Source organism: Vipera ursinii, assembly GCF_947247035.1.
Source record: "Vipera ursinii genome assembly, chromosome: 7".
Taxonomy (NCBI): Eukaryota; Metazoa; Chordata; class Lepidosauria; order Squamata; family Viperidae; genus Vipera; species Vipera ursinii.
Genome location: NC_139521.1, coordinates 8,011,447 through 8,023,977, shown reverse-complemented (window position 1 = coordinate 8,023,977; position 12,531 = coordinate 8,011,447). Strand labels below are relative to the sequence as shown.

General features: G+C 43.1%; 1 protein-coding gene across 3 annotated transcripts in view; it reads left to right on the top strand.

Moving 5' to 3' along the window:
* Positions 1-4,604, top strand: part of STIM2 (stromal interaction molecule 2) — a 93,059-nt gene extending 88,455 nt beyond the window's left edge. For 2 of the 3 annotated variants that reach the window (XM_083367898.1, XM_083367899.1), the window contains 2 exons: positions 545-779; positions 3,118-4,604. In XM_083367898.1, the coding sequence (XP_083224024.1) occupies positions 545-779; positions 3,118-3,598 (716 nt within the window). In that variant the 3' untranslated portion in view covers positions 3,599-4,604. The remainder of the gene's footprint in view (positions 1-544; positions 780-3,117) is intronic. The other variant, XM_083367900.1, reaches the window with a different exon arrangement.
* Positions 4,605-12,531: the final 7,927 nt, after the last annotated feature.

The following is a 12,531-nucleotide window of genomic DNA, read 5'->3' as shown; positions in this document are numbered from 1 at the left end:
TGCCCCCACCGTGCTGACAAAGTCTGTAGCTCAGCAACCCGTTCTTTACCCCCTGAGGACTGCTTTCATATAAAGCAGGGTACTTGTATCGTTCTGATCTGTGGCTTGTGTGTCTTGTCGCCTGTGGGACGATGCCTTCTCCCGCCGGGTAACATTTGAAGCCAAGCAGAATTTTAATCGGTGCTTTTTTCGCCGAGGGCGACTAAAATTCCTGTTTTGCAATGAAACCGACACACATGCCGCGAGACAGGATTGCTTTCTGTTAAATATTTGAGTCAGGTGGCCTATCTCTGCTAGGCGGTAACCAAAGCTACTGGGAAATGCCGTCAAGTAGAGCTCAGTTTCACCCTCGCCTCGTCTGTCTCATTGGCGGTTGCGTTTTAAAGAAGAGTATTAGGAAGGGGAGGGGAAAAAACAACAACACCCACAACCCCTCCATTTTATAAAGTAAGGACTTTTCGGAGCGTTTTTCTGCCTTCACGGAGCAGAGTAATGTTTTGGTGGACTGATGAATGGCTTCTGAATCCGCTTCTGTTCTCCTCAGGGTCTGTTGTGAAAACCAACACCTTAGCGAGGAGTAGCAGCATGTACCGCTCCAGGCGAAATGTTGTGCCGTCATCGCCTCAGTTGCAACATACAGCACAAACACAACCCACTGCGCACACACAAGCCACCCTGCAGTCTGCAGACCCAGACCTCCTTTCAGTGTCCAGTTGTCCTGCTGCTTACCGGACGGAGGAGGAGGAGGAGGCCATTTACTTCACTGCTGACAAGCAATGGTATGAGCCTTGAGGCGCATTCATGAACAGACCAAATTAGAATAGACCAGAGGCCTTCAGACTTGGCCCTTTTATGACTGGTGGACTTCAACTCCCAGAATTCCTCAGCCAGGCACACTGGCTAAGGAATTCTGGGAGTTGAAGTCCACCAGTCATGAAGGGGCCAAAGTTCCCCCGTGCTGGCTCAGGAATTCTGGGAGTTGAAGTCCACCAGTCACGAAGGGGCCAAAGTTCCCCCATGCTGCCTCAGGAATTCTGGGAGTTGAAGTCCACCAGTCATGAAGGGGCCAAAGTTTCCCCATGCTGTCTGAGGAATTCTGGGAGTTGAAGTCCACTAGTCATAAAAGGGCCCAAGTTTGAAGGCCCCCTGCTCTAAGCCAACAATGGGATCCTTAATTAATGTGATCAATTGATTTAATGTGAGAACATGAGAAATGAGCAAGAAGAAATAGAAGTGTGTCTGATTTGGTGCCTTAAAAAGCAAAACTGAAGACGAACTGTCTACATCGGTGTGTGTGTGTGTGTGTGTGTGTGTGTTTTCAAACTTGGCCCTTTTATGACTTGTGGACTTCAACTCCCAGAATTCCTCCGACAGCGTGCCTGGCTGAGGAATTCTGGGAGTAAATTGGCAAGTTTGGAGACTCCTGCCTCAGATTAAGAAGGGAGATTGTATTATTGTTGTTGTTATTAATATTGTGGTTCATCTTCCATTTGATTCACCGTCTGGGACTGGTAAAAATTGAAAAGTTCAAGTCCTAACCTCAGGGAGCGTCTTGAGTATATGGGCGGTTTCGAGTGAGGTGTTTTTTTTTTTTTTGCAAGGTCAGAATATTCAGGCCTAATACGTTCAAAATTTAGGTATTGCTCTAATTGCATAGTAGATCCTATTATGTATTTATTTGCTACCCATCTCGTTTTGAAGTGACTCTTTGGGTAGAGCTGGACACATCCGTGAAGCTTTCTTGGATAATAGAGAAATGTCACATTATTGTCAGCTTTGGAAGTTTTTTTTTTTTTTAAAAAAAATTTCTAGTCCGGTTTCCCTTTCATCCAAATACTAACCAGGATTTTGTTCTGTACCAGCCTGCTACCGGCCCTGCAGAAAAGGCAACCCCTTTATAAACGGCAAGAGGCTGGAATCCGTCTGCCAAATTTATTACAAAAACAAACAAGACACGTACCAAGATACAGGAGCTTTGAAACACTATCTGAGCGGTTGCTTTCAGCAAACCAGCCCTCCCCAAACATTCCCTTTATAAAGAGTTCAGGGCGTGGCCTCTCTTTGCCTCCTTCTGAGAAGCCCCACAGCCTTCCTCTGTTTACTCCTACTTGACTGCCTCCTGCGTCGGGCGTCCTTGAACAGGGCCAGCTGTGGGTCATCTTCATCCACACTGTCAGGCTCACACAGCTGGGTCTCCATGGTGACCAAGTGGGGGGCCTGCCTGAGGGCTATCATCAGCAAGATCTTCAACACCCCCCTCCTCCTCTGAGTCGTCGTCCGACCCAACTGCCGAACCCACAGGCTGACCCTGAATCACAACAGATTTGCTCAGCTTTCTAGATTAGTCACGGTTGGCTAACGCTGCCACCTAGCGGCCCCTTTGAAATGTGGCTCTAATTGTCTGTCGGGCTTTGCATATCAAACCTAGGGAAGGGCATGCTGCAACGGTCGTTAAATGTGAAAAACCGTCACAAGTCGCTTTCATGAACGCCACGGTAACTTTGAACGGTCACTAAATGGACCGTTGTAGGTCAAGGACTACCTTACGTTGCCCATTGAATGGACTAGAGCAGAGGTCCTCTTTGGTTGGTCGGCAGTTTGGCGGGTCGAATGCCGAGTGCTGCGTAACAGAGTGAGCGCCTGTTACTTGTCCCAGCTTCTGCCAACCTAGCAGTTCGAAAGCCCGTAAAAAATGCAAGTAGAAAAATAGGGACCACTCCGGTGGGAAGGTAACAGCGTTTCGTGCACCTTTGGCGTCTAGTCATCCCGGCCACATGACCGCGGAGATGTCCTCGGACAAGCGCTGGCTCTTCGGCTTTGAAACGGAGATGAGCACTTGCCCCTAGAGTCGGAAACGACTAGCACGCATGTGCGGGGGAACCTTTACCTTTACCCCTTTGGGCACCAGGGACCGGTTACGCGGAGAGAGGTTTTTTCCGTGGACCGGAGGGGTCGTGGTTTTGTGTGTTACACCTGCATCCCGCGCATGGGGCTTTCCTTGTTTGTGCGGACCTGGTTCCTGGCATGCCACGGACTGGCGCAGGGTGGTGTTGGGGACCCCTGGACTGGCATGATTGTGTCGATTAACCTGATCTCTTGGTCTCCTCTGCCTTGTAGGGAAGCTCAGGACGCGGGTTCCGAATGCGACTCCTTCAATTCTTCCATTGGAAGGAAGCAGACTCCCCCTTCAAGCCTTGACATCTATCAACCCCTCTCACCTCAGAAGACGTCCCAGGAGGATGTCTCCTTAGAACAGTCATCTACCGGAGACTCTTCCTCTCTCACCGCCGATATTTCAAGGGGTTCACCGGACTGCGCGGGGCTGACGGAAACGAAAAGTATGATCTTCAGTCCCGCAAGCAAGGTGTACAACGGCATTCTGGAGAAGTCCTGCAGCATGAACCAGCTCTCCAGCACCGCTCCTATCCCTAAGCCTCGGCACACCTCAAGTTCCTCCACCAGCAGTGAAAGCCGAGCTGGCCACGAACCTTCTCCCATCTGTCGGATCAGTAGTGTTTCACACGACCTGTATCAGAACGGAGAGCGAAACAAAAAAACGTCCAAAATCAAGAGCCTTTTCAAGAAGAAATCCAAGTAAGGATGCTGGAGGAGAGATCTTTTTTTTTTTTCTTCCCCTTCGACTACGGCATTCTTTTGACTTTCTGGTCATTATTATTATTATTGTTATTATTATTTAAATTAAGAATGTAGTTGTCAGACTTTCCTAGGCTTCGAGCGGCACAGCAAGAAAACCTCTTAGGTGAAGTCTTTTTTTTTTTTGCTTCCTTCCGGTTTTAACGTCAACTTGCATCAGCTGTCAATGAGAAATTTTCAATTTCAAGACAGTTTACAGTCTATTCGTCTAATTTATTTCAGCGCTCTCCTTTTTTTTTTAGTTTATATATAAAATGTTTTTTAAAATTTGAAAAAAAAAATATATAAATTAGCAACACTTTAACACAAGCTTTAATGGACTCGTAAGCCTGCATGGGCTTGCCAATTGTTCTTTCCTTGTTTACCAGAGCATCTTCTTAATCTTTCCATAGAAGCTACGGCATTGTATACTGGACACGAAGTGACTTTTTGAATGAAGTACAACTTACTTAAATTGCACTACTGCTCTCCTGACTGGAAAGTTTATCTTTGCAAGTGAAACGGTTTTAAACTTGTAAAAAAATAAAGAAACGAGATGGGGTTGGCTCAACTGTTGGTTTTTTTTTTTTTTTTGATGGTTTCTATGTAGAAGCTAGCATTTCTAACCGTTGATTTTTTGGAACTGGAGCCTCATTTTAAATGCATTTATTAACCTAACGGATTGGGGTCCTGTTGTAAAGATAATCCAGAGACTTCACTATGATCTTATGGCATTGCACAGGCTGTCTGGGTAGAAATATATGCCAAGAGAAGGGGGCTTCTGATTCCATACCCGAGCGGTAAAATGTCGGTCCTTTTAAAACACGATGGACTTTCTAAAAGATATTCACAAACTTCGACCTGGGTTAGGGAGAAAACGTGGGCACTCGTTTACAAACATTGACGGTGAAAAGATGATTGATTTGTGAATATTTGTACTGTGGCAAAGATAATAAATTGAAAATCCTATTGTGCCATGACTTGTTTGGATCATAGACATTCACTTCCCTTTCCAAGTGAAACTTTTTAGCTTTTTGTTCTTATACGTAATGGTACGTCCAGTTACTTGCTGTGTTGTCTATACTCTCTTCTACTCTCCCTCTTGGGAATACACAGATTTCTTTTCCAGCAGAGATGATGCGGAGTGCTGTAGCAATTGAAAAGAGAAGAGGGCTCAGCTTTCCAAACAGTTGTTGACCAGAAGTGTGACTGTTGGTAACAATCCCAAACATATTGCTTTAAAATGTTCTAGCGATGGTCTGTGAAATCAGGGGTGGCGAACCTCGGCAACCGTAAGGATGTGGACTTCAGCTCCCAGAATCCCCCAAGCAATTCTGGGAGTTCAAGTCCACAAGTCTTAAAAGTTGCCGAGGTCTGACACCCCCGATTTACATGCCGTGCGAACTGTAGTTTCACCGCTCGAGCAATGTTGGGCCGCTTTTGCAGGGTTAGGAACGCAACTGCCAGTCTGCCAACTGTGACGGGCCGCCAGTAGAAGGAATAGGGCAGATTTTTTTCAGCCCCATCCCTTTTGAAAGATTTTAAGGCCACGAATGAAAGTAACACGCTTCCAGAAGGCCAAGTTATCAAAGTTTCTCCACCCCCTTAAATACAGGTGGTCCTTAACTTACAATAATTTGAGGGTGAAGGTTTGTCCTCTGAGCTTGTGGGTTGGTTTCATGAACAGGCTAGGTAACCTCTTCTTCAGCAGAGTTTAGGGGACGTCTGCGTCAGTGTTCTGTTCATAAGGGCTTCGTGTGGCCAGTAGGTCTTGTGAAGGGTCAGGTGTGGGTGTGTCAAGTGAGGGTCTTAGATAAGATAACATGATCTTTATTGTCATTTTTTTACTGTGGGCACAACGGCACACATCAAAGATGAAATTTAGTCGCCCGCTCTCCAAGTGAAACACACGTCCTCCTGGACTCACGGCTCAGTTTGGAAGATCACATAGGAGCCGTGGCCAGGGGGGCTTTTGCCCAGGTTCGCCTGGTGCGCCAGTGGCGGCCCTATCTGGACCGAGATGCCCTACGCACAGTCACTCATGCGCTTGTGACCTCCCGGATAGACTACTGCAATGCTCTCTACATGGGGCTGCCCTTGAGGACCACTCGGAGGCTTCAGCTGGTGCAGAATGCAGCCGCGTGAGTTGTGATGGGGGTCTCCCGATACTCCCATGTAACACCTCTGCTCCGCGAGCTGCATTGGCTTCCAGTTGCCCTCCGGGTGAGGTTCAAGGTGCTGGTGATGACCTATAAAGCCCTAAATGGCATGGGTCCGGATTATCTTAGGGAGCACCTGCTGTCAGCATCAACTTCCCATCGTCCTGTGCGCTCCCACAGGGAGGGCCTCCTCAGGGTCCCGCCTGTCAGGGAGTGCCAGCGGGCGATCCCCAGGGGGAGAGCGTTCTCGGCGTGCCTGCCCTATGGAATCAACTGCCTGTGGAACTCCGGATCGCCCCCGACCATCGCTTGTTTCGCCGGGACCTAAAAACTTGGCTATTTGACTTAGCCGGCCTGGACTGAGGGATTTTAAGGTTTTAAATTTTAAATGTTAAACTCTTTTGGGGCTATTAATTTAATTTTATTTTAATTTGTACATTGCACTGTTTTAATTTGCCCTGTAAACCGCCCTGAGTCCCTCGGGAAAAGGGCGGTATATAAATCTAAAGTTAAACAAACAAACAAATAAATAAATATATGACACACACCTAAAACATACTGTACACAACATACGTGTACAGTAGTCTTGTGATGGGTCTGGTGTAAGTGACTGATGACTCACACCAGACCCATCACCAGGGCCTCACTTGACACCCACACGTGTGCCGGCCCGCCACTTGTGCAAATCGAGCTGCACGTGCCCCAGCCTGCCATTCACACAAGAGCTGTGTGCCTAGATGTCTGCGCCAACCCAGTTCCCCTCTCCCTTCCCCCCACCCTCCACCCCCTGCCAAGCCACAAAGGTTGGGGACCTCTGTGCTATAGCTAAGCCATGGCATTAAATATGATTCAGCCCCCGCCCTCCGGGTGTGCTATCTTGATTCCAGATGATAAAATGTGATGTTGCATAAAAGTACTACCAGCATTGAAATTAGGACTCCTTAAAGCGTTCAAGATGACCGGGAATGTAGCAGCTATGATGGTGGTTGTGAGTTCTGACCCATCTCTTTGTGCTTGGTGTTTTTGCATGACTTTATGATGCTAGTTTTAATGCACGGTTGGAGTCAGATGTCAAAATATCTGAATAAAATGTTGTTTGGTGAAGGTCAAGCAAGCAGGAGCTGGTTCAGCACGGTGTCATTGTAGAAGTTAAAAGTTTAAGTGAAAGACAGGAGCCAGCTGTGTTGGTAACCCTCACCTTGCAACTGTTTGCTTAGTGTCCCTTTGAAGTTACAGCGGCATTGAAAAAAGTGACTTAGGACCGTTGCAGCGTTCCCCATGGCCACATAATCCAAATATGGGCACTTGGCAACTGACATGTACTTAAAACAGTTGCAGCACCCAACAGTACCAAACAGTTGCAGTCATGATCACCATTTGGTAACCTTTCCAACTGGCTTCCCACAAGCAAGTTCGATGCAGGAAGCCAGATGTGCTTAATGACCACGTGCCTTGCTTAACAACTGTGGCAAAAGAGTCATAAAATGGGGCAAAATGCACTTAACAACTGCCTGGCTTAGCAATGCAAAGTTTGGGCTCAGTGTTGGCGCTAAGTCCAAGACTGCCTTTACGTTCAAGCTTTTATCCTCATGTTTGAATTAAGCCCTTAGTAGCAAAAGTTTTCCTGGGGAAAAGAAAAAAGAAAAGAAAACAACCATCAGTATTAAAGCTATGCGTGCTATAAAACTGATTCCAAACAAGGACCTTACAAGAGCATAGCATCTCTCTGCAGTTCATGAAAGCAGCCAGCCTGTTTTAGGCTGGAAAAAAGTTGCACATGCAACTTTAAGACTTTGTGGACTTCAACTCCCAGAATTCCTCAGGATTTAAAATTGCAAAGTTTGGAGACTCCTGCCTTAGATTCGGAAGGGAGATGGTATTATTATTATTATTATTATTATTATTATTATTATTATTATTATTATTATTATTATTATTATTATTATTATTAACAATAATCATCATCACACACTCAGCCAGATGTTCAGACTGGATTTGGCATTTTTGTCTACCTATCGAGTCCTTACCAAGGACCCGGGATAGGCAGATGTGGATGTTTGATGGTATTACAGATAACGTCACAGGATGGAAGCAGCTCCTAGTAAGGCCGCCTTTGGCAATTGACTAATGGTGAATTTGTCAATGCCAATGGTGTTCAAGTGGTGCTCCAATTGTTTGGGGATTGCACCCAAGGTGCCTATTACTATTGGTACTACTCTTGCTTGCCTTTGACATAGTTTTTCTATTTCTATTTGTAGGTCTTTGTATTTTGTTATCTTCTCCAGTTCTTTTTTGTCTATTCTGCTGTCTCCTCCTCCTCCTCCTCCTCCTCCTCACCATCATCATTATTATTTTGTCTATCTCTATTTCTATCTCTAAATCATCCATCCATCCTTCTCTCTCTCTCTCTCTCTCTCTCTCTCTCTCACCTACCTAATTTATCACCTACCTTTATCTATCTATCTATCTATCTATCTATCTATCTATCTATCTATCTATCATCTATCTATCTATCTATCTATCTATCTATCTATCTATCTATCTATCTATCTATCTATCTATCTATCACCTACCTAATTTATCACCTACCTTTATCTATCTATCTATCTATCTATCTATCTATCTATCTATCTATCTATCTATCTATCTATCTATCTCTCTATCTCTCTATCTCTCTATCTCTCTATCTCTCTATCTCTCTATCTCTCTATCTATCTATCTATCTATCTATCTCTATCTATCTATCTATCTATCTCTATCTATCTATCTATCTATCATCTATCTATCTATCTATCTATCTATCTATCTATCTATCTATCTATCTATCTATCTATCTATCACCTACCTAATTTATCACCTACCTTTATCTATCTATCTATCTATCTATCTATCTATCTATCTATCTATCTATCTATCTATCATCTATCTATCTATCTATCTATCTATCTATCTATCTATCTATCTATCTATCTATCTATCACCTACCTAATTTATCACCTACCTTTATCTATCTATCTATCTATCTATCTATCTATCTATCTATCTATCTATCTATCTATCTATCTATCTATCTATCTATCTCTCTATCTCTCTATCTCTCTATCTCTCTATCTCTCTGTCTCTCTATCTCTCTATCTCTCTATCTCTCTATCTCTCTATCTATCTATCTATCTATCTATCTCTATCTATCTATCTATCTATCTCTATCTATCTATCTATCTATCATCTATCTATCTATCTATCTATCTATCTATCTATCTATCTATCTATCTATCTATCTATCACCTACCTAATTTATCACCTACCTTTATCTATCTATCTATCTATCTATCTATCTATCTATCTATCTATCTATCTATCTATCTATCTATCTATCTATCTATCTATCTCCTACCTAATTTATCACCTACCTTTATCTATCTATCTATCTATCTATCTATCTATCTATCTATCTATCTATCTATCTATCTATCTATCTATCTATCTATCTCTATCTATCTATCTATCTATCTATCATCTATCTATCTATCTATCTATCTATCTATCTATCTATCTATCTATCTATCTATCTATCTATCTATCACCTACCTAATTTATCACCTACCTTTATCTATCTATCTATCTATCTATCTATCTATCTATCTATCTATCTATCTATCTATCTATCTATCTATCTATCTATCTATCTCTCTATCTCTCTATCTCTCTATCTATCTATCTATCTATCTATCTATCTATCTATCTATCTATCTATCTATCTATCTATCTATCTATCTCCTACCTAATTTATCACCTACCTTTATCTATCTATCTATCTATCTATCTATCTATCTATCTATCTATCTATCTATCTATCTATCTATCTATCTATCTATCTATCTATCTATCCATCCATCCATCCATCCATCCATCCATCCATCCATCCATCCATCCATCCATCCTATTTTGATTCACAGCCTGCGGAGACTGGTAAAAACTTAAAGGTTCAAGTCCTAACCTCTGAATTCCCAGCATGGAGAGCTCCCCAAGCAGCATGGACTTGTGGAGCTCAACTCCCAGAATTCCTCAGCCAGCATGCCTGGCTGAGGAATTCTGGGAGTTGAAATCCACAAGTCTTAAAAGTTGCCAAATTTGGAGACTCCCTGCTTTAAAGGAGTTGATAACCTCACCGTTAAGGGACTGCAGCTGAGTGGAACACCTGAGGGTAATTAAAGACTGTCCCAGAGAGGCTGGTTTGGTGCCTCATGAATCATTGTTTTGCTCTCTCTCCTATTGCCATAATTAGCCCTTCCTTGAAGAAGGGCAGGTTACCAATTGGAAATATAAATAAATAGATACTGGCTCTCAGTTTAAGCCCACGTTCATATTTAGCAAAAAAGAATGACATGAAACTTCTTGAGAAGTTCAGGTAAGTGACTATTGTAAAATTGCTTCTAATTTAACAAAATGGTCTGGAAGAAATATATATAAACTATGTACAATATATGTGTGTGTGTGTGTGTCTGTGTGTGTCTCTGTCTCTGTGTCTCTGTGTGTGTACACACACACACACACACATCAGTTTGCAAGTTATAAACTGGTATGGGGAATGGAAGAGAATTTGGATATGTAGGCTAGATATGAGACAGACTGACAGTGCCTTATCAGTTTATAATTGTAATGTTAATTATATAATGTTAATTATATAATAATAGAGTTGGAAGGGACCTTGGAGGTCATCTAGTCCAACCCTCTGCTCAAGCAGGAAACCCAAGTGAGAGTCTCATTGAGAATCCATAAATCTTAATAAGAAACATTCCAGTTTCATTTGTTAACTTTTAAAAATCTCTGCATCACCACATGCATTTTTATCCAGAGTCCTTTCGTTTTTTCACAAGTCCACCCTGCATGATAAAATCTCCCTTCATGTATTTTACCCTTCCCACAATGATTAAAACTTCCTTTAAACAATTTCTCTGGTGTCATTATACTGCACAAATAATACACTGGTGGGTGTTTTTTGTGTGTGTTTTTTTAAAGCTTTCTTTTAAATTGTTTGACAGTGTGAATTTTGGATCTTTAAACCACATTCTCTGAATTCTAAAAAAAATATGTATATGTACATCATTATTTAAAGATGCCTCTCGCCCTTTCATATCGCCAGGCAACACTGAAGACATGTTACTTAAATTGAAAGGACATTTCATTGCCAAATGGGAGATTCAGGCTGTCTTTTGCCAAGTTGGAATAAAAAATAATTTTCACAAATGGCTTCATTGGAAGAGCTTTTGCTCATATCTTCAACCTTATTTTAGAGACAGCTAATGCCCTTTCAGGTGCCACCCTATGCTTACAAGGTGCAGAAATCAAAATGTTCCTTTAGAGAAGATAAAGTGTAGTCCTTCGTAGAGTTACAGTAATTATTTCTAAATGTGTATCTGTAGACGTAATTTTAGCCTTCAGGGCACAATTGTTTTATTAGGGGGTGTGTTGAATGCGTTCGTGCTTTTTACAGAAAGGTAAAACAAACGCAAACAGCAAAACTTAATGTACAGTGCTAATCTAGACAAACACATCTGACTAATTCTCATGCGCATATATATATATATATATGTTTTCTGAAATGCATCCTGCTGGCACAGTGAGTATTTAACTAGCTAGTGATTTTAAGATGCCTTGACAGTTGCGCAGTCTGACTTGGCTCACGTGAAATACACGTTTGGCTGCAAAAATTAATACCGTCGTGACATGATTTCCTATAATGGGCCTGACATTCAAAAGGCTTTCTACCTGCAGTTCGGTTGGGCGAAAAAAGGAATCTTAACTGCATTGGAAGTGTCCAGATGCCTTTACGCATTTGAACCCTAGGTGGCAGAATTGCCCTATTTGAAACCTTTGGATTTGCATGAATTTCGGGCGCTGTCAAATTTCAAATAAGATCCTGATTTCCGCTGTTCCTTCGCTTCTTTATCACTTCTTTCCCCCATTAGTGTCAAATCTATCAGTAAGAGATAAGAATAGCAAGGCAGAATGTGGGAGATAGCATTCATTTTTTTGGTGGGGGGGGGCGAGCTGCAAATAGGAAAGCACAGGGTGAATTTAAGGCGCGTTAAGTATTCTTTGCCTACTTCAGGGGTGGAGTTGCGAAAGCAAAAACGCATCGAAACAAGTGTGTCAGCGCTGCCATTGAAGAGAAGTGTTAAATTGGTGTCAGCAGGAAAGTACAGGTATTTTAAAAGCTGGTCTGAAATCTTCAGTTTCGTGGAAGGCTGCTTAAATGCCCTGAGATTTTCTTGAGACTGCACGTCTCTGGAAATTCTCAGTCGTCCAGATCATGGTTTTGTCCCAAAGTTGCTTTTTCAAGAGGCAACTGCACTTTCTTGTTTTTCTCTGAAGACCTTTTGCTTCTCATCCAAGAAGCTTCTAACCAGATAGAAGGGAATGGAAGGATTTATATTCCTTGCAGGCAGCTGGTTGTTTGCATTCTTTTAGAGCAGGGGTGTCAAACTCAATTTCATTGAGGGCCGCATCAGCATTGCAGTTGCCCTCAGGGGGCCGGGTGGGTGTGGCCAGGGTGGGTGTGGCCTACTGGGTGGGCGTGGCTAGAGTGCGTATGGCCTACTGGGTGGGCGTGGCCAGCTCTACATCGTTCCCATCAAGGGGGCCTATGGGGGGGCCTGGGCAGGAGTGGGACAGATCTGAGGGTCTCTGGGCAGAAGGAGGGTCTCTGGGCCAGGGCCAAGGCAGTGGGGGCCGTTCC